Genomic DNA, 21401 nt, shown 5'->3' with positions numbered 1-21401 from the left:
AAAGTGTGAGCAGATATTTTTTATTCCATAATTTGGTATAAGGGAAGAAAAATATATTGAAAATTTACCTGTTTGTTATTCTTTGCTCAGCTGGGACAGGTGTATGTTCTGTCTTGGGAGTAGGCACAGCTTTCCCCCGCCCTCGTAGGTTTTAGATTGGGGCGTGTCACAGAGTAAGAGTCTTTCTCCGCCATCTGCTAAAATCGGATTATGGTGAACACACCATTACCAGGAGACTACCATTGCCATGCGCAGGAATAGATTGATACATTTTTAATTGTGTACTAGGGTAGATGGCATCAGAAACTGTAACTTTACATGTGAAGCACCCCATATTTTATCCTGCACGTATTAACTTTAAGTCACTGGATGTTTTCTTGTATTCTCAGTAAAATGGTATTTATTTGCTAGTTATATGCCAGTTTTGTGGTGTTCTCCCTGAAGAAGAGCTGTTATTCTTTTGAAGAACACAGTGTTTCAGTGACCTGGAACCTAGCCTTGAGCACTGGGTGAGGCCTCACATTGGTGCAGGGTTCAGGAAGGTCTTAAGGCAGGCAGAGCCTGGGACCTGGTGGGCATTGTGGCTAAAGTGGGTGGCAGGGGTGGTGTGAACAGGAGGGCCCCTTGCACAGGGTACACAGGACTTTCAGTGTGGGTCTCTGTGGGTGCCCAATTCAAATCCTTGGGAGGACTGGCAGAGACCCAGGTGAGGGAACTGGACGTCCAGCGGGAGGCTGGGTTCTCTAAGGTCAGTTTCTGTACTGTGAGCACAAGGTCAGAAGAGCCCTGGTAGCAGAAATCAGTTGGTGCCAAGTCATGCATGCCACTAACTAGGATTCTTCAAACTCCTCCCCACAGAAGTAGCATTGTTCTCCTGTGTGGAGCAGGGTTGGCCTATGCATGTGGATTGGGTGGCTTCCAGGTAGCACTGGAAAGCTTTGAGGTTAGGGAGCTGGGCCTGCCTTCCCTTCCATGCCAGGAAGGCAGGCCCACAGTTGCAACAGGTGCATAGCCTCATGCATTGATTTCTGCTGCAAGTTTTTTTTTAAGCTCATATTTTCTGGGTTCCATGCCAGGATCTGAAGATAGAGTAACGAAAAGACACACAGCACAGGGGCTCTGCCCTCACAAAATTTATAATCTATCTGGAAAGACTGATAATGAACAAGTAAACACACTGCCCTGCTACCTCCAAAAACAAACCATTGCAAGATAATTTGATTTTGATCAGTGCTATCAGGAATAAACAGGGAGATGAGTGAGTGATGGGAAATACCTCTTCAGGTGAGGTGGTCAGCAGAGATTTATCTGGGGAGGTGACATTTGAGCTGAGGGCTAAAAAGAATGCAGTTGGGGGAGGATTATCTCTGGCAGAGTTTACAGCAATGCAAAGGCCCGTAATGTGAAGGGGGTGGCGTGTGAGAGGAGCCCGATGGGCTGGAGCTCAGAGGGAAAGGGAGACAGTAGCTGGAGGAGGCTGGAGAAAGGGCAGGAACAGATCATTGGCATCATCTTGTGTTGAAAGAGGGTAAACAAAGGGGAAAGTTTGGCTTTTTCAACTTTAACAGTGCGTTAAAAAACAGTTTTAGGTTTAGGATTAAAATCTCCTCACTCGTGCAAATCTAACCTAACTACATAGTGACAGCTGCTTAGTTGTCCTTTCTGCTTTTTTCCGTATAGCATAGTATATGGCTTTTTAACACTTGTTACTATGCTTATTGGTTTGTTAATGTCTTTCTAAAACACAGATCATGCAACTCCTCAAAATTCCCATTTCTTCCTGGCTTGCTCGAAGCAAAGCCTAAAATCTTACCTGCGATTCCTACACCTGCCCCTCAGCCCCCTCCGGTCTTCCCCTCCTCGCTCACTCTGCTGCTCTGGCCTCCTTTGGCCTCTCTGCTGTTCCTGAAGACACCAAGTGCTACTCACTCACCCCAGGTGTTTGCACTTGCTATTCCCTATTTCTGAAACTTCCATCCCAGAGTCACATGGCTTCTCCCCATGCCCTGACCCCAACCCCACCCCTACCCCTACCCCTGCCATTTCCTTCAGGGAAATTTCCTTCTGCTCACATTATCAAAGTGGCCTCCCTTCACTTTCCATCAAATATTACCTCCTCCCATCACTCATATCCCATTACCCTGCTTCATCCTTCTCCGTGACACTTCTCACCGCTTGACATACATTTATAACTTTAGTTTGTATATTGCCAATCTGGCCCCTACCCCAAGTCCTAAGTAAGTGAGGTCTTTGTTTTGTTCACTGCTTCTTCCCCTGACAGATAGAATAGGGCCTGGCACAGAATAGGTAGAGAGTAATTTTTTGTTAATATTTACTGAATTTGAGTGTCTGTTTTTGCTGCTGGATTATGAGTCCTTAGAAGACATCTCTTCTGTCCACTTTTGTATTCCCGTGTCCAGCTTAGTGTTGTGAACATAGACATCAGCTGTATTCCAAGTTCTTTATGCTGATGACATAGTTTGTTTCCCAGAGAATCACTGCTTATAAAGAGCTAAGTAGAGTTTTATAAAGAGATAAATGTTAACTTGCTGACTTTCTTTTAATTGTTCTTTTCCAGTGGTCCTAATCGTGGGCATTATATCACTATCGTGAAAAGTCACGGCTTCTGGCTTTTATTTGATGATGACATTGTAGAGGTTGGTTTGCAGATTATTCTCCAGTAGTCATAGCGCATCAATAGTATTTCAGGGAACGCATACGTATAGATGTTTTCTAAAATAGGCCTCTTTCCCCATAATGTAATTTGAAAACAACTTAAATTTCTATTCAAAACCAAATTCTGCTAATCCCCATGCTCCATGGAAAGGGAGAAGGGGTGTGATCACGGACTTACCGACGAGTGTTCTCTACGGTTCAGCCATAGACACGGGGTCTCTCTATCTGTGCCACCGTAAATCATACTTAAGTATAAGTCTTGTTTCTATCATGACTAAAGCCCCCTCTGATACAGGGCAAACAATAGACTTCAAAGTTCTATTAAAATTATTTTATTATAACAAATTTTTCTTGTATCGATTATTGTTTATTTTTTTCAGTCTGTTGGATCTGGAAATCTTTCTATTACACCAATACATTCTATGTATTGATTTTGTTATAAAAGAATACTAGCTGGAATGAATTCTACACTCAAAGACATGATCTATTTTAACCCACTAGGGTAGCAGTTTTAGTGGAATAACACTAAAAGTGGAATAACACTAAACTCTGGTGGCCGGAAAGACTTAAGGCTATTTCCAGGACCCATCAGTTTACCATCTGGGAGATGTCTTGTCTTGTTCTTCAATGAGTGCCCACACAGGGTTGCTAATGCATGAAGGCGTTGCCTACTTTCCCAGAGATGTACAATTTCTGTGATGATGTCCTTCAGCCAAGTCTGTGGAATTCTCCATTTGCTATTGAAAGTTCCTAATCATGATTTCATAACAAATTGTCCTCCTTGCATTTTAATATATATTCCATTAGTTTTTATCTCCTTTCCCCAGGAATCATATTATATAATTGTATTGTTTTCTTTCTCCTTTATTGCAGAAAATAGATGCTCAAGCTATTGAAGAATTCTATGGCCTGACATCAGATATATCAAAAAATTCAGAATCTGGATATATTTTATTCTATCAGTCAAGAGAGTAACTTAAAGAACTGTGGAACTGAGTCAAGTGGGGGAAAATGTTCAAAGCACTATTACCTGGTTTCTCTGCAGTCTTTCTTCTTCCCCAGTGGCCCACTAATGGTATCACTCTGAGTCTCAATGGTCTGGCCGAGTTAGACTCTCTCCTTTTGTGTTTTTACATGCAGCACTACTCTTGGTTTTATTTCAGTCTGACGTAGAGTTAACTGCAATCAGATTGTAGTCTGATTTGTATGAATAACAGTTGCTAATTTTAGGACTGGGTGAAAGCTATGCCATTCATTATGTCTGGCTGTATTAGAATGACATTTCCTATGAATGTCTATGGTCTATTTTAGGTGTTTGCTAAACTTCTGTGGCTTCCAGGGTCTTCTTACAGTGCATTCCTTTAACTTGTCCCTGGAAGCATTGCTACCCATTTTCAGCTTCTCTGCCTCTTTTCTGATAAAAGGACAGAAGAATTGGGTAGATATTCACCTTTTAGGGGTGCAACTGTAGCTTTAAGTTTGTGCAAGTGAAAATGTTGAAAAGTGAGTAACCTCAATACTAAAATCATCCTTCACATGAAGCAGGGTGAAGAGAAGCTGTCCGCGGTGGCTGGTGTTGGCTGGCATTGGCACTAGGCTGTGCTGACCTAGCCATTAGAATTCCAGGGGCTAAGAAGGCTCAGGGCAGGCAAAGCCAAGAGGGGGAAGTTTTTGTGGACAATGAAAAGTTATTTTCGTACCTTTCTACCAAAACCCAAGTTTCAGGAAAATAACTCTATGTTGTTTATTTTCAGTGACACTTTTGTGAGGCCCTGTGAATTGTATTTATCCTGTATCTGGCACTGCTAAGCTTTTCAAGGTATCTTTCCAATCCTGCTGATGTGTCACAGTCAGTGACTGCAGGGCTGGCAAACCTCACCTTAGCCAGTCAGCACGGCATTGTTCCTTATCAGGAATAACAAAGGTACTGCATCTTTCCAGCCATCAGCACATTGTACAACTTAACTTTTTAATATAGTCCGTCTGTTTACTGAGGCACTGGCGAGTCCCAGGGCTGATACAGAACCTTCCCTAGAGGGAATACCAGAGTTAGCTGGGTATGAAGGTGGCTCAAAGGAAGTGTCCGTGGGCAGGGGGAGGAATGAACAAAATGGCGCTGTTTCTTTGGCTCAGACTCCTAAAATGCTTGACAAGACAGAATTTTTTTGGAAGAACCTCATCTCACTATAGTTACTTTTTTCACTTTTGTTATATATGTATTTATTAGAGCATTTGAATATTGGTACCTTTAATTAAAAGGGTCGTTTGGTGTTTTGCCGTTGAGCTGGTTTTTGAGTCTTAGATCTTGGCTTCCTTTGGAAGTCATGTAACTTCCATACACTATAATAAACTGTGAACATATTTTTGTTACCTAATGCATCCGCTAATGAACATGCAAACTTTGGGCATAATGTGAACTAAAATTGAAATGGAAAATGTTAGTGGCCATTTTGCAACAATGAAGAGGATAGCACTTTATCTAGATGAAAACTGGATTTCTTATCTTTGAAATATCTTGAACCGTTTATTGCTCAGAACTTAAGTAAGCATGCCAACATTTCATTTGTTTATGCTTGAAGTGAAATGTTTTACTTTTCACTGGAGAAGACAAAACAGGGTGGTCTTCATGTTATTGTTTTATACAGTGATGGAAATGTACCTTGCCTTGTTTAGAGGCAATTTCACATTTATAAGCATTGTTTTTCTCTCCATGAAACTTATGCAGTAATCACTACCTGGAAGGTGAGTCTTTGTCTCCTTTTAAGGAGAGGCAGTTTCCGACTGAAGGTGATTAATGTAGGAAAATGTTTGTACTACATAGAATCCATATATTTGACTGCAAGTTACAAAGTTTTAAGAAAATGATGGTTGGCCTCTAATATATTGGAACTGATTCATAAGAAAAGCTATTAAAATTATCTTTGAAACAACTGTTGAAGCTAATTTATTAGAAAAAATATTTCAATTGGAAGCCTGTAGAAGTAATGTTTAAATGCTCAGTCATAAGTTCAGGATATTTCTTTTCTATTTGGTTGTGCAAAATGTTTTTCCCAGTGACTTAATCAAAGTAATTCCTTTTAATAGAAAGAGTCAGTTAAAATTCAGCATTCATGGATAGATTTTTGGAACGAAAAAGGGTAAGTATAAGAAAATATTGCAAAGACATTAAAACAATTGTGTGGTGCAGAAAAAGAAGATTGGAAAAAGACCAAAACACACTTCTCCAGCAACACTCCATCAGCTTTTTAAAATTTAGAGCTATCTGCTAATTTTTTCACTCTTCCTCCTCAATAAATGAAACAAACACTAGGCAGCTACAAGTTTTTCCCAATCATGTCTCTTTATGTAAAGACGGTAACATGCAAACACTTTTAGTTTACATCCCTCATTCATAGTGTAAAACAGGAAATGGTGTGGGAGATGTGAGACCATTCTGAGGTCAGCAATAGCCCAAAGGCTCCTCAGTATTCCCTCCAACGGCCAAGGATTTCCTGTGTCATCTGCAGAAGTGAGTAGGCCTGCTGTATTTCTTTTAACTGCTGGGTGTTATAAAATAAGTTACAGTGTTTTACACTTAAAAAAAAACAGAAGGAACATTTGCTTTATTGGTTACTTACTAGTTTAGCCTCTAGGTTATGGCATAAAAAATGCTAAAAAATCATGTGTTTAAAAGTAAATGTTGGTAAAATGCTGGCATCCAGTCCTATTGTGTTGGTGCATTTTCCCTTCTATGGTCATAGGAAGTGGACTGGTCTGAAGAGACTGAGGCACAACACAAGCAGGGCATTAGTTTGAATAGGAAGTCAGTCATATTTGGTTTTATGGCCTGGTATATTTTGGATTTAAGATAAAATGGGGAAAAAATGTCAGCAATGGTCCCTATGCAATTATTTTCATGGATACCCTTAATTTCATGGGCATGCCGAATAATGATCTATGTTCTAACTGGAGCTTAGGGCTTATTTTAGGTATTGGAGTGTAGCTTTATTACAGATGGATTTTATCTTTCAACATTGCATTTTGATCAACTTTGTATATTCATGTGTATTAAAATATTGTGCACTAAATGTTTTGCCCTTGTTTGCTATTATATGGTCAAGGCATTTATCAGCACTATTGTAATGAACTCATGTAAATGGCATGGGTCAGGGAAAATTATTTCTTACTTTTCTGCCTAATTAAATTTCTGTTTTCCAGTATTACATTAATTTATTTTTGGCTTCCATTTCTGTGTAACCAAAATAGTTACTGTATTTGTGTGGCATTCCTATTATTTTGTTGCTAAAAATATTGTAGTTTTTATTTAAAATAATCTGTACCTTAATTTTTAAAAATGTAACCAATTCAAGCACTTTAAGCAATAATGTCAATCTTGTGAAATTTTAATCAGTTTAACACCCTGCCTCTAAAATTGTTTGCAAAAATTAAATAAATGAATAAAATGGAAATTCTCTTTCTAGAGAATTATATCCGGGTAATGCTACACACATGGACTTAAAATCATTTTTATAAAGCGTGAGTCAGTGGCAGGTCTTATGTCCAAGTAATTATTACAAACTTAATTTTGAAGCAGTGGAAATGTACAGAACATTCTGGTCACTATAATATATAAAGGCAGCGTTACTCTCAAGGTTGATAAAAATCAATGTTCTGGAGATAACTCATCACTTTTTTGAGTGAGAAAGATCAACAGAATTTAATTCAGGGAACAGTATCTGGAGAATAGCAAATTGAGAATATCAGTGAAAAGAAGTTAGGGATAGTTAACTAGGCATCACAGTGAATTTCTTTTTGGGGACTTTGCATATAAAATCCCCTTAACCAGTTATGAAATGAAAGATCCATTCCCCAAATAAGGAGGCAGCCTACAGCATCTGGTTTCTAGGAAGGAGTAGGAGTGTGGTTAGTCCCTGGTGTCCTGATAGCCAGCTGACTTCTGGGCCTGTTTCTGAGCCACGGGGAACCCCCAGCTTCAGAAATCCTCAGGTGAGTTCACACCACTCCCTGCCCCAAAAGGGGGGCAGGCACAGGTCCATGCCATGTGGCCACAGTGAAGCCTACAGTAATCACGGGTAGGGCTGCTTTTCCGCATCAGTCACCCAGGGCATCTGTGGGTGGACAGATTGTCATCTGAATACATGCTTGGGTCCATTTATGGGAATAAAACCTCACAGACCAAGAGCAGGGAATGTGCCAGTAAGTGTTGAGTCTCCCAACTGCTGTCCATCTTCTCAGGGCAGTGCAGTTGAACCTGACTGAGCTGAAACAGAGACTGTTGGGAAAGTCACATCTGTCTGCCATGAAGGCCAAAGGAAGAGAAGATCTTCTTGGGAATGTGTTTTTCTTTCCTAGGCCTCACTTTGTCAGTGGGATTTATAGGATAGGCCTGTCACGACCAAGGTGACACAAATTCTAGAGAATGTATTTTCCCATTTCTTCAAATTTCCTTTCCTCTCTTTGTATTGATACTTAAAATACCTTTACTGAAAAAAAATGAAGCATTCCATTTCCATTGCCTTATATTTACATGAAGATAAAAATACTTGCTAAGTCATTGTATTTGTCCATTCTGGCAGTGCTATAAAGACATACCTGAGACTGGGTCATTTACGAAGAAAAGAGGTTTAATTGACTCATGGTTCTATGGGCTGTACAGGCTTCTGTTTTGGGGGAGGCCTCAGGAAACTTAAAATCACAGCAGAAAGCAAAGGGAAAGCAAGCCCATCTTATGTGGCAGGAGCAAGAGGAGAAGAACAAAGCGGGAGGGATTACACACTTTTCTTTCTTATTTTTTTTTAAGATGGAGTCTCACTGTCACCCAGGCTGGAGTGCAGTGTTGTGATCTCAGCTCACTGCAACCTCGGCCTCCCAAGTTCAAGCGATTCTCCTGTCTCAGCCTCCTAAGTAGGTGGGACTACAGGCATGTGCCACTATACCCGGGTAATTTTTGTGTTTTCAGTAGAGACAAAGTTTCTCCACATTGGCCAAGCTGGTCTGGAACTCCTGAATTCAGGTGCCTCAGCCTCCCAAAGTGCTGGGATTACAGGCATGAGCCACCTTGCTCGGCTGGAGTTACACACTTTTAAACAGCCAGATCTCGTGAGAACTCAGTCACGAGGCAGTACTAGCGGGACGGTGCTAAATCACCTATGATTCAGTCACCTCCCACCAGGCCCCGCCTCCAACACTGGGGATTACAATTCAACATGAGATTTGGGTGGAGACACAGCCAAACCATATCAGTCATTTTTCTTTTACTGAGGGAAAATTTTGGTTGTGGGGTTAGTACTAAAGATAGCCCATGTAGACTTTTTGTGAAGATGCCCCAGGTGGAGAGATTTTTAATTAGGCATTTGTTTGGCAACTATTACATTCTAGGCATTGTGACAGGAGCTGGCGGATAAAAAGGTGACACAGATTGGGTCCCTCTTACTCATTTTTTGTCTCAGAAAAGTCTGGGTGAGAAAGAAATTTAAAATTAAGTTGTGGAAATAATACTTGTTGGGGAAACTCCTTGCAATTCAGCACAGTTTGGTATTCAGCCCCAGCCTCACCGGTGGTGCAGGTGGCACTGTTGGATGAAGCCACCCCATCCTTTTTCCTGGGAGCCCCACGCTCTTCCCAGCCTGCCTTCCAGCTCAGGGACAACACATTTTGAAAAACAAAGTATAAATCGGTTATGTTGCAGCAATGAATCACGTTTTGCCTCTTCTCATGTTAAAAGAGCCAGTATCATGAAAGCCTCAACAGTGGGCTTTATGAATCAAGTATCTGTTATTTCTAAACAATCTGTTTACATTATGACCAGATAATTAGAGCCTATGTAGACTTACCAAAATAAGATAGGACATAAGTGGTTTATTGGTGCATCAACCTGTGTTTGCTTTTTAAGGTTCCTTTATGTTTTAAAGTGATTTGAACGAAAGACATTAGGAGCTTACAAAGGAAAAGTAACTTCATTTTGGCTATGAGATAACAGAGTCAGAAATGATGTTAGATTGTGTAGAAAAGACTTCTAATTGTGTGCTTAATTCCCACATGATTATAATAAACTATGTATTAACCTTGGTGGGGTCGTACTCAGGTTGTCAATTACACGGATGCATCTTTCACTTTGTTCTCTCCCAAGAGTGAGAGAAAGAGTGAGGTCGTGCTTAAGGCAGTGTGGAGTTCTATAGAAACTCTTCATGGAAAAGGAGTTCAGGCACTTGTGTTTAGATTGCAGTCTGATTCTGTTCTTACTTCCTCTCAGCATAAGGGAGCTTTGAAAAGAAAACGGAGACTTGTATCCGACTTGGCTAGAAGCAAAATAATTTGATCATTGAAGCCACCATTTCTATGTATTTGATCAAGTCCTCCTCAGGAATCCAATACAGCTGTATTCATATTTCACTCTCTCTTAATGGACCTTGCTGGAAAGAACATTCCATGCTAAGAAAATGGAAAATAAATGCGAGAAAACTTTAAGAGTGAGCCTTCACGTCTCCTGCAGCAGGTGATATCTCTGTACTTTAGAGCTTGTCTCCAGGTTGAGAATTACCTGTTTTCCACTCTGAGGAGATTAGAAAGATAATTTTTAATGGGTTATAACACTTGTGTGAAGAAGACTGACCTCCACCTCTCCTGTGAAATAAATTGTTTGAAAACTCTTTGAAGAGAAATGGCTTCGGTATATTGTTCTATCTGTGCTACCCCAAAGCCCGGAGAACAAATATTAAGTATAAATTGCTAGGCTAAGTATGTCATATGTGCCAGCTTCGACATGTAAACCAAAGAAAAGGACTGAGCCAAGTCTCAATTAATGTACAGGTTATTTTGCCAAAGTTGAAGATACACCAGGGAAAAGAGACGAAAGCCACAGTATGATCTATGGCCCCTACTTTTTACAAAGAGGAATCTGAGGGCTTCAGTATTTAAAGGGGAAAAGTAGGCAGGAGGAGGAAGGAGGAAAGAAAAAAAAAAGAGGGAGAGTATGGTCATATTCTTAGGAGGCTTTGATTCACACTCGCTGAATCTGAATTCACATGCTGCGTGTGGAAAGGAATAGGTAGAGGAACAGTAAATTATGTATGTCTCCTACTCAGTAAAACTGCACTTTACAAAAGATAAACAATAGAAAAGTCAAATATGCATTTATCTCAAGGTGGGCAGTGGGGATGATTTCTATTCTCCTCTTGTCCCATATTGCAGGAGGCCACCTGGGGAGACATGGCCTCTTTTTGCTATCTGTTTAGGAACAAAAGGAAAGACAGTTTTCTGTGACTCAGCTTCCAAGCTTAACTTTTTTCTTTGGTATAGTGAGTTTGGGGTCCCGAGATGTTCTTTTCCTTTCACAGATGTATGAGACTTCAGCAGAAGGGTGAAGGCTGTAGAATGGAGAGAAAACTCTCTGCCTGCATGGCTAATGATTGACTTGGTCTTTTAACTGATTATGTCATCTGAGGAGTCTGTGAAGGTTTATGAAGAATGAATTCACCATACAGCCTCCCCTCAGATGGAAATGTATACACGATGTAGAAGAATAAGGGGCTGTGAGTCTCGGGAGTAAGAGGAGGGGAATAAGGTTAAGGCTCCTAGTACTGCTTAGCTTCTAGCCTTGGGTCTTGCCGCAACACCTGCCCAACACGTGTGTGTGTGTGTGTGTGTGTGTGTGTGTGCTTTGCAAGGTTAGCTGGGACCCAGGTAAACCCCACTTTGTCCCTCGCTGACAGGAAACCTACACAGTCTCTGCCCTCTCTGTTGCTTCCCTGACCTCGCTCTCCCATGGAATTTTAGATTCAATGGCGTTCAGGTTCCAGTGTGGGTTGGTCACCAGCCGATGCAATCCCCCTAGCGTATGGGAAAGCAAAGGATCAGGAGGCATGAGATCCTAGTTCAGTCCTAGCCTTTGCTTCCTGGTTTGCCTAACTCAGATGTTGGACATAGTATTGGGGTAGGATGCTAATGAGTGGTAGTTGGTGGAGGGGGCCATTTTCCCCAGCAGTCCCCAAGGGGGAGAGACCAATTGGCAACACAGTGAAAAGTATATAATATTAGCTACTTAAGTCATAAATAGTTCTGGAAAATAGGCTCTACTGTTTCATTTATTCCCCACAACATTTCCTAACATTTCCTAGGCATGAAATACGACGCTGAAGACGTGAGAAAAACAAGCATCCCCTGACAGCCAGGGGCTAGCCTGAGACAGCCGCCCTCTGATGTTGTCCGGAGCCATCCTGGCGCTCATCGCTGGGCTGTGGTGTTTCTTGTTTGATGTAAATCGCACAGAACACCAGCCTTAGACAAGGTCATGCCGTGACTGTGATGAAGTGAGACGAAAAACAAGACCACTTCATAATTTCATCCCAGCATAGACAAACACAAGGTCACTGTATAAACCACGAAATCACAAACATCCCCCTCTCTCCTCATCACCAGTTCCCATTTTAGCTTTGCTTTCATCTGTGCTACATGAGATTTACTGCGATCTCAATCAGATCATCTCCCCCACTTCCTGACAGCACCCAATACAAAGCACACCCCTATCCGCGGAACACTCCCATGAATGACCTAAGCAAGGTCTCCATCCTCAGAGTTCTTTCTGACAGCCGCTTACGAGATGCCCCACAGTCCCCCAGAGTGTGTGGTCTCTCAGTGCACTGAGCATTTGTTCAACCACAGTTGTGTTCCTGGTGGTCTGACTGGAGAGTGCTAGACTGAGAAGTCATTTCCTGAGGTCTGCTGTTCTCATGAGGGCAAGGGGGAAAGGAGCATCATACACACAAATAGGATGGCTGCTGGTATGCTGGCGCCTCATTGATCTGCAGCAACTCCTCCTGCCCACGGAGTTGGTGGTGTTGGCCCAGACACCAAAGGAGGCTTCTTACAAGTAACTCTGGAGAAATCTGGACTTCAGTTTTTCCTAACCTGTAAAACAAGGTCAAAGCAGGTTTGTCATGAATAGAAATGCTGGAAAGCATGTAGTGTGATGGTGGGCATGGCCTGGTAAGACTGACATGCTTTGCTCATTGTTCATAGTTCCTGGCACCTTCACACCTCCCCTTAGAGTCCCTCAGGCTCAGGTGTGTCTGTGTCTCGAACCCTTGTTTTCCTGAGGGGTCAGAACCACTATTTGAGGCAAGGCCTGAAACAGAGGAGATGGGGACTGAGCTCCCTCTGTATGGAGGGTTCAGTCAATTTCAGGAATTCCAATTTGCTCCAACAGAAATTCCAAGTTCTGTCTGGATCCTGTTATATGTGCTCAAGAGCTTTCCAGAATCATAGGGCTGGGGTGGGGAGGGATGATCCTGGTGTGGATAGGGCAGGTGGCAGTAGAGATGACTGAAGATGCAGGGACAGGGTCCGGGGCCCTCTAGTTTGAAGGGCCCACTAACACCTCCTGATTGTCCTCAAAAGAGCTGTTGTGCAAGTCTTGCTCTTACTTTACTTACATTACTTGTCTATGTGTTTTGTTTAAAAAAAAAAAAAAAATCCCAAATGTGACAACAGTGATCTTGAATCCAAACCAAGGCTGAAGTTAAGCCCTTACCTTTCTGCAAGACAGGGCAATGGAACAAGAGATCATGAAAAGGGAGAAGAAGACATTCTCCATGAAGACAGTGTCCTGTCCCTCTCTGAAGCTGGTGCCTAGAAAGGGTTGTCAAGTTAAAACAAATGTGTGGCAAGGAGATGTGGGGCTAATGTGGAGAAATCTAAAAAGAGAGGAGAAGTGATTCTTATTCCTATTTAGCTTTTTAATGTTATAAAGCAGGAAAGGAAAGGTCAACCTGAAATAATTTAAAAGAGTCAGGATCCAATTAAAATAGTTTAAGTGCAAAGATTGAGGGTAGCTGTCAAGGCACACCCGGACACCAGAGAATGATTATTGGTGCTCCCAGTGTGGGGATAAGTGAAGATTGTTTATATAGGCAAAAATAGGTGTAGAACAGAATCACAACATTCTCCATACAAAGGCTAACACAGAGATATAAGATTTGATTGGCTACTGTTGATTACACTCCAAAGGATTGCTTAACATCTCATTGTAAAGAGGTAAAAATCATGAGGGTCTTTATCTCATGTAGCCTAAGTTTGAATAAAGATTAGGGAGTCTGGTTAATATATAACATCTCAACACAAAGATCAAGAAGCAACAGTCATTCACCAGAGAAGAAAAACAACTGTGGCTCAGTTTCCACGGCTTAACTTTTGCCCTCGGCATAATAAATAGGGAAGGTCCTGAAAATTTCTTTTCTTTTCACAGAAGAACAGAAGAAGAAAAGAAAGAAAATGGAGAAATCAATGTAAGGGTTTAAATAAAAGATCTGAGAGCCACTTTCTGATTTTGGGAGGTACAGGAAAAGAGCCCCATGGCAAGCCAACTAAAGTGGCCAAGCATAATTTTAATCCTTATAGTCCTCCCCTACCTGACAACAAATATCCTGTTTTGTTTCTGCTATTCAAGTTTTGGTTACAATGTTTTGCAAGCTATTGATTTTTGTAGGCAAAAACTGTGAGGCCTCTCAAAAGTGATATGGGATAGGGACTCATTTATCGTTTTAGAAAAAGTGATGTGGGATAGGAACTCATTTACTGTTTTAGAATTTCTGGAAAATAGTTTTGCATTTTGAAGCTTTCATTATTTTTGCTAGAAGCATTTATTTGTAATTATGTCTGCTGACCCCAGACTCTAAGCTACATAATAGAACTTTAATTACATTAGGTACAGGATTTTTTTCTCCATTTACGTATATGGAGGAATGGAGTATTGGACAGAAAGTCGGCCGGGCATGGTGGCTAACACCTGTAATCCCAGTACTTTGGGAGGCCAAGGCAGGCAGATTGCTTAAGCCCATGAGTTTGAGACCAGCCTGGGCAACATGGTGAAACCCCCATCTCTACAAAAATTAGAAAAATTAGCCAGACTTCTTGGCATGCACCTGAAGTTCCAGCTACTTGGAAGGCTGAGGTGGAAGGATCACCTGAGCCTGGAGAGGTAGAGGTTGCAGTGAGCCATGATTGTGCCACTGCACTCCAGCCTGGGTGACAGAGCAAGACCCTGTCTCAAAAAAATAAAAAGTCTGTAGTGACATTCTGAGAACAAGTGTTGTGAATAAGTGAGTGATGGAAGTGTAAGGAGAATATTCAAGAGAGAAAAATGGCGAAGCAGAGCTGAAGGAAGCGGAGATTTAATGCATTCTTCTTAGGCATGGCTGGTGAGTGAGTGACTTCTGTCACACTAAAATTTAAAGAAATCTTCCTGATAGACTGTATTTTAAAATAGATTTAAAATAGATATAGTTTCTTTTTAAAACTTTATCATGGGGAATTTAAAACATGTACAGAAGTAGAGAGAATAGAATACTGAACCTCTGTGAACCCACGACTCAGCTTCAACAGTTAATTATAGCCAATCTTGTTTCAGACTGCTGGAATTTTCAGATGGTACTGGAAAGTTATCAAATGAACAGGCCCTCAACTATTCAGGATCTCTAAACCCATAAAGGACAAATGTATGAAGTGTTGATGTGGTTTAGATTGACAACCAACTCTAAGGGATTTTCCATGTATTTTGTCATCCTCTAACTTGAAGTAACATAATCATTAGCATAAATGCAAAAACATTTTTTGTGATGCAGAGATTTAATTGTTGAAATGTCCTTAACTTTTACAATGGCTAAATCATATAAAAAATAATGAGACTGAAGCTACAGTATAAGGAAGTAACCACATTTATTTGGAAAATTGTAATGAAACAATAGCACTTTATAACTAATATAGATTATAGAATATGGTTCTATGAATATACATATGCAAAAGTGACAACTTCTACCTCTCACAGCTGTTTTACACGCCTTCTAGGTTTTCACTTTTCCGTCTACCCTTACTTTTCTGAAATTTTCCCAAAAGGATGGGGCCAGACTCAAAGTTTCTGTTTGTCTTGCCCCTTTCCTGTTGATGTTTTCTCTTGTGGCATGTCATTAGAAGATTTTACTGATCAATGCATTAAATCAAAGAATGCTAGAGTGGAAAGACAGTTCCTGGAAAACAGTTCAAACTTTCCAAAGTCAAGATAAGGAAATAGAAGCCCTGAGATCTTATCAATACTTGCTTGCATCACTTTTCAAGTTGGTTTTACCTAAAGTAAAAAAGGAGGGACTGGTGACCGTTGTCCCAGAGTAGAAGCAGAGTCACTATTCTGTGTGGTGGGCGCTTGCAGGAGGAAGGGAGTGCAAGCTCAATTGTAGCTCTTGAAATCTCCAGCTCTCCCTGGTGCCTGCTCAAAGAAGCATGTGGAGGCCTGAACTGCAGGGGTTGGGGCAAGGAAAGAGAAAGAGCTGGTCTTAGCAATCAGGAGGTAGAGCAGAAACCAAAGGGTCTTATATATAGAATTTCACCCTCTCCAGTCCATCACCCAAATGATCTAGCGCTGTTTTCAAGCTCTTGTTTCAGTAGCACCACCTTTTTGAAAAATAAAATCTAATGTAGAACCTAATTGTGTGTATATGGCATATTTTTCCTCAGCTTTATTGAGGTATGATAGGCAAATAAATATTGTATATATTTAAAGTGTACAACAGGATGGTTTGGCATATGTGCACATTGTGAGACGACTACAGTTAATTAGCAAATACTCTTGTGTATGTGTGATGAGAACATTTGAGATCTCAGCAAATTTCATGCATATAATCCATTATTATTAACTATGTCACCATGCTATATATTAGATTTTAAGAATTTACTCACCTTAAACTGAAATTTGTAACCTTTGACTAATACCTCCTCATTTTCCCCTTCTCTAGCCCTATTAACCACCATTCTACTCTGTTTTTATGAGTTCCAGTTTTTTAGATTCCACATATAAGTGATATCATGAAGTATGTGCCTTTCTATGTCTGGCTTACTTCACTTAGCATAATGTCCTCCAGGTTCATTCATATTCTTGCAAATGACAGGATTTCTTCCTTTTTGAAGGCTGAATAATATTTCGTTTTATATATATATATATATATATATATATATATATATATATATGAATGACATGTATTTATCCATTCATCTGTCAATGGGCACTTAGGATGCTTTGCATCTTGGCTACGGTAAATAATGCTGCAGTGAAGTGGTAATGCAGATATGTCTTGAGAGTTACCGAATTTATATACTTTGGATATATACCCAGAAGTGGGACTGCTGGATCATATGGTATTTCTGTTTTTAATTTTTTGAGGAACCTCCATTCTTTTTTCTGTGTAATGACTGTACCACTTTACCTTCCCCCCAGCAGTATATAACGCGTCTGTCTTAGTCCATTTTGTGCTGCTTGTAACAAAATAGCTGAGACTGGGTAAGCTGTAAAGAACAGAGATTCACTTCTTACAGTTCTGAAGTAATGAGAGGTCCAAGATCAAGGGGCCCACCTCTGGGCCTGGGCTTTAGTGCTGTGCCATCCCACAGTGGAAGGTGGAAGGGGAAGAGAGTGCAAGCGAGAGGGAACAAGAGGTCAAAATCACGGCCTCAAGCACTTTGTTATCTGCATTAATCTATTCATGAGGGTGTAGCCCTCATAATCTAAACACCTTCCATTAGGCCTCACCTCCCAACACTGATGCATTGGGGGTTAAGTTACTAACACATGCTTTTTCGGGGACAGGTTCAAACCATAGCAGATTCTTTTCTCCACATCCTTACCAACAATTATCTTTCAACTTTTTGAAAATAACCACCCTGACAGGCATGAAGTGATGTTTCATTGTGATTTTGACTTGCATTTGTCTGATGCTTAGTGATGTTAAGCATCTTTTCATATATCTGTTGACCACTTGTATATATATGGTGTTTTATATGGCATTTTATTAGTATACATTCCTTTTATAAATTATTTTTAGAATGAGAACAGTGCAACTATCTGAGGAACATGAAATTTTGAAATCAAGGATTGTCAGTGACAATAGTATTCTTTTATTGGTCTCAGCACCCAATTTACATCTGAACTTTTATTTCACTCACATGGAATTATGAAAATTCAAGTTTGCACTGATACATGGTTGCATATTGTGTTTCATTTTGTTTTTTAAACAGCTGCCTTGCAATCTCCAAGATCTTTTCAATAAAATCAAAATAGTGGGGAAACTTTTATTTTTAAGATTTTTCATTAAAATAAGTTAACCTCTCAGATTACCTCAGTTAGAGTCACCAAAGAGTTCAAATTTGATTTATAACACAGTTGAATATATCTGTTGGTTATTAAGCCAAGTTATATTTTAAAAGTGAAACTTTAATGAAAACATTTGTGGAACCCCTGAAGCAGGGTTCCATAGAACATAGTTTGAAAACCAGTAATCTGGTATTGAAGAAGTAAGGCCTCCTTTATTTCCTCACCCCAAACGTTTTTCAGCCTTTCCCGCTGCCCTTTCTTGGCTTATTTTCCCCTTTGGAGTGGTGCTGAACTCATTTTAACTAAATTTCATTAAATTAGCACTGTGGTTGGTAGGAGGATGGAAAAAAGGGTAAAGTGGCTGCTTGTTCTGCCTGGGACCTAGCATTCCCACCTCCCTTCTTTCCCCTCCATCCCATGGCATAAAGGGGTGGGTTCGAGTCAGCACTGAGTAAAATCGTGAAGTAGGTGGACTTCTTTCTCACGACTTCTTCAGTCCGGGAGCTGAACTGTTTTTGGCATCCCCTTCCCTTTAGGAAGACATGATAGCAAGCTGCTCTATTTGGACATTCTGTGCTCCCTGTGCCCCCAACACACACTGAGATCCCTGGGGGCTGTGATCCAGATTTTTTTCTTCTGCCTTATCAAAACTTACAGAATGGGAAATGTCCCATGACTTAGATGCTGCTTTCTGCTAGGTGTTTTCTAGCTATAGTAGCAAGCTAATCCAGCCAATATGTTTACTTGTGTGCTTTTGCAAATATTATTTATTTTTCTCACACATTTATTAAGCAATTACTCTGCGATGAGTAATAAGCTGAGTACTTTACATGATCATTGGGTTCTCCCAACAACCCTGTGAGATAGGTTCTCTCTCTCATTATCATTCCCATCTAGGGATGAGAACACTGAGGCCAGGATTTAAAAGAGCTTTCTGAGAGTCCTTTTGGAACCCTTTGTTGTGGTGACCACCCAGGCTACCTGATGCAAATTTCAGGTACAAATGATGAGGTGGTTTAGAAGCAAGCTTTTGTTCATCTGAAAGAATAGAGCTTTCCCCAATAACACAGCAGTTAAGAGCACAGTCTTTGAAGTAAAAATAACACACATTTGAATGTTGGCTCAGCCACTTACCAACTGTATGAAACTCAGTTTCCTCATCTGTAAAATGGGAAATAATAACAGTACCTATGTCTAAGTGTTGTTGTGAGGATTAAATGGGATAAAGTGTGTCAAACACATAACAAAATGCCTGTGCCTATGTTCAGTGCATTCCGTACATTCAGTGGTGGAATGTAAGTGGTTAGAAAGTCTTAGCTGTTATTTTGTTATTATTAACTCATTATTAGGCCTGAGCTAGCTGAACATAGAAGAACCACTCCACTGAAGCACATGTTTAAAATAGGAATAAGTATAAGTTACCTGCAATAATTTAAGAAACAAAATGAGGCTGCGCTAACACCATTTAGCTTAATTCCTCTACTCTTTGAAGGTATGATCACCTCTTTGGATCATATACAGTGTCTGCTGTGGCCTGGTTCCAAAAATAGCTCTAATATCTTCTTTTCCTTTAGGGCAACGAACCCTGCAGATTGGGCTCTTGCACATAGATGGATGCTGTTTTTGTCAGCCAATGAAAGAGAGGGCAGAAAGAGCTGATATCATCAAGTCATACTTCTTGTTCTTCGAGCAAACTTTTTCTATTCCTAGCTTTGGGACAAATTTTGCCCCCGGGAGCCAATTATGCTGCTGGTGTCCAACGAAGTCAGCATTTTATTCACAAGTGCCGTTTCTGCACTTCTTGAAGGACAGAGGGTCTTGTCTGACACAAGCCTTCCTCACATGTGTGCCAGGGACCCACTCAGAGAGGGGCAGTGGGTGCTCACAGAGGTCCAGATTCACAGCTATTAGAACCTCTTCAGAGCCCAAAGTCCGTGGGCCCATGGTGAGGGCAGCCTTCTCTGCCCCTGCTCATCCACTGAAGATGGCCTGGGCAACACCAACGGCTCCAAATCATAGCAATTTGGCAACCTCTTACCTGAGCCATTCAGGAAACTTCTTATACAGAAACATTCTTGAGTTTCCCTAGTTCCAGTCAGATCACATGTTTGGTTTTGTTAAAACATGTTTGTATTATTTAAAAGATGAAAGTACTAAATGCTTATTGTCCACAGTTAGGAAAACATAATAAAAAAGAATCTTCACAAGGCTTTTTTTCTTATTATTTTTGTAGTTTGACTTCTATATGCACTTAAAAAAATAAAGTTACTTGACTCATTCAACACTTGCATGTGGATAGCTAAGCCTCTGAGCCTACTAGTGTAAGACCTTCCTGCTCTATGTAGAAAAGTGTTAAAAGTGCTGTTTACATATGTGTGAAGATAGTCACTGCAAAGTTGCACATAATATCAAAAAGACCTAAATGTTCTTTAAATAAATAATGATACATCTATATTATGAAATTATATGCAGTAATTTTGACACACAAATCATGATCATATTTAAAAATTCACCAAAAATATCCAGTTAAATAGAGTGAAAACCGATAGTTCCCCTTTATTCCAGTTCCATTTTTTTCCCCAAAGATAACTACTAATGAAAGTTTGTGGTAGGCCCTTACAGACCCATTTTTGCATTAACACATGTATATTTGCACATAGATATATAAATATGTTTTTAGTTTTAATTTTTAAAACAAAGATTATTAAGTTTTATTCTGCAACTTGCTCTTTCTTTCAACTTAATAGTCTTAAAGATTTTTCTATACTAGAGTGACTTCATTTAAAATAAATTACTGGGCCAGGTGCAGTGGCTCATGCCTGTAATCCCAGCACTTTGGGAGGCCAAGGTGGGCAGATCACTTGAGGTCAGGAGTTCAAGACCAGCCTGGCCAACAGGGTGAAACCCCATCTCTACTAAAAATACAAAAAATTAGATGAGCATTGTGGCATGCGCCTGTAATCCCAGCTACTCAGGAGGCTGAGGTGGGAGAATCACTGGAACCTGGGAGGTAGAGGTTGCAGTGAGCCAGGATCATGCCACTGCAGTCCAGCCTGGGAGACAGAGTGAGACTCCATCTCAAAAAAAATTACTGCATATAATTCCATAATATAGATATACCATAGCTACTTTTATATATACATAGAACCTTGCAAGGCCAAGCAAGCTGGCTCATGTGTATAATTCCAGCACTTTGGGAGGCCAAGGGGGGTAGATCACTTGAGCTCAAGAGTTCAAGACCAGCCTGGGCAACATGGCGAAACCCCATCTCTACAAAAAAATATAAAAATTAGCCAGGTGTGATGGTGCATGCTCTGCTACTCAGGAGGCTGGGGTAGGAGGATCACTTGAGCCCGGGGAGGTTGAGGCTGCAATTAGCCATGATTGAGCCACTGCACTCCAGCCTGGGCAACAGAGTGACAGGTGAGACCTTGTCTCAAAACAAAAACGAAAACAAAACCCACAAACAACAACAACAGCAACAAAAACCTTGGAGTGAATATCTTTGCACACATGTAAACAGCATTTTTAAACTTAAAAATTTTCCCTATAGGGCAGGAAGGACTTACACCAGTAGGCTTGGAAGGCTTAG

General features: G+C 40.6%; 2 protein-coding genes across 3 annotated transcripts in view; both read left to right on the top strand.

Annotated features, from left to right (window-relative positions):
• The window catches only part of USP46 (ubiquitin specific peptidase 46), a 73015-nt gene extending 62678 nt beyond the window's left edge, over positions 1–10337 (top strand). For both annotated transcript variants that reach the window (XM_050790603.1, XM_050790604.1), the window contains 2 exons: positions 2579–2657; positions 3550–10337. In XM_050790603.1, coding sequence (XP_050646560.1) covers positions 2579–2657; positions 3550–3651 — 181 coding nt within the window. In that variant the 3' untranslated portion in view covers positions 3652–10337. The remainder of the gene's footprint in view (positions 1–2578; positions 2658–3549) is intronic.
• Positions 1–21401, top strand: part of SCFD2 (sec1 family domain containing 2) — an 807609-nt gene that overhangs the window by 769233 nt on the left and 16975 nt on the right. The window lies entirely within an intron of this gene.

The sequence above is a fragment of the Macaca thibetana genome, chromosome 5 (assembly GCF_024542745.1).
Source record: "Macaca thibetana thibetana isolate TM-01 chromosome 5, ASM2454274v1, whole genome shotgun sequence".
In the NCBI taxonomy this organism is placed as follows: Eukaryota; Metazoa; Chordata; class Mammalia; order Primates; family Cercopithecidae; genus Macaca; species Macaca thibetana.
Note: the sequence above shows the minus strand (reverse complement) of the source record. Positions and strands in the feature narration are given on the sequence as shown.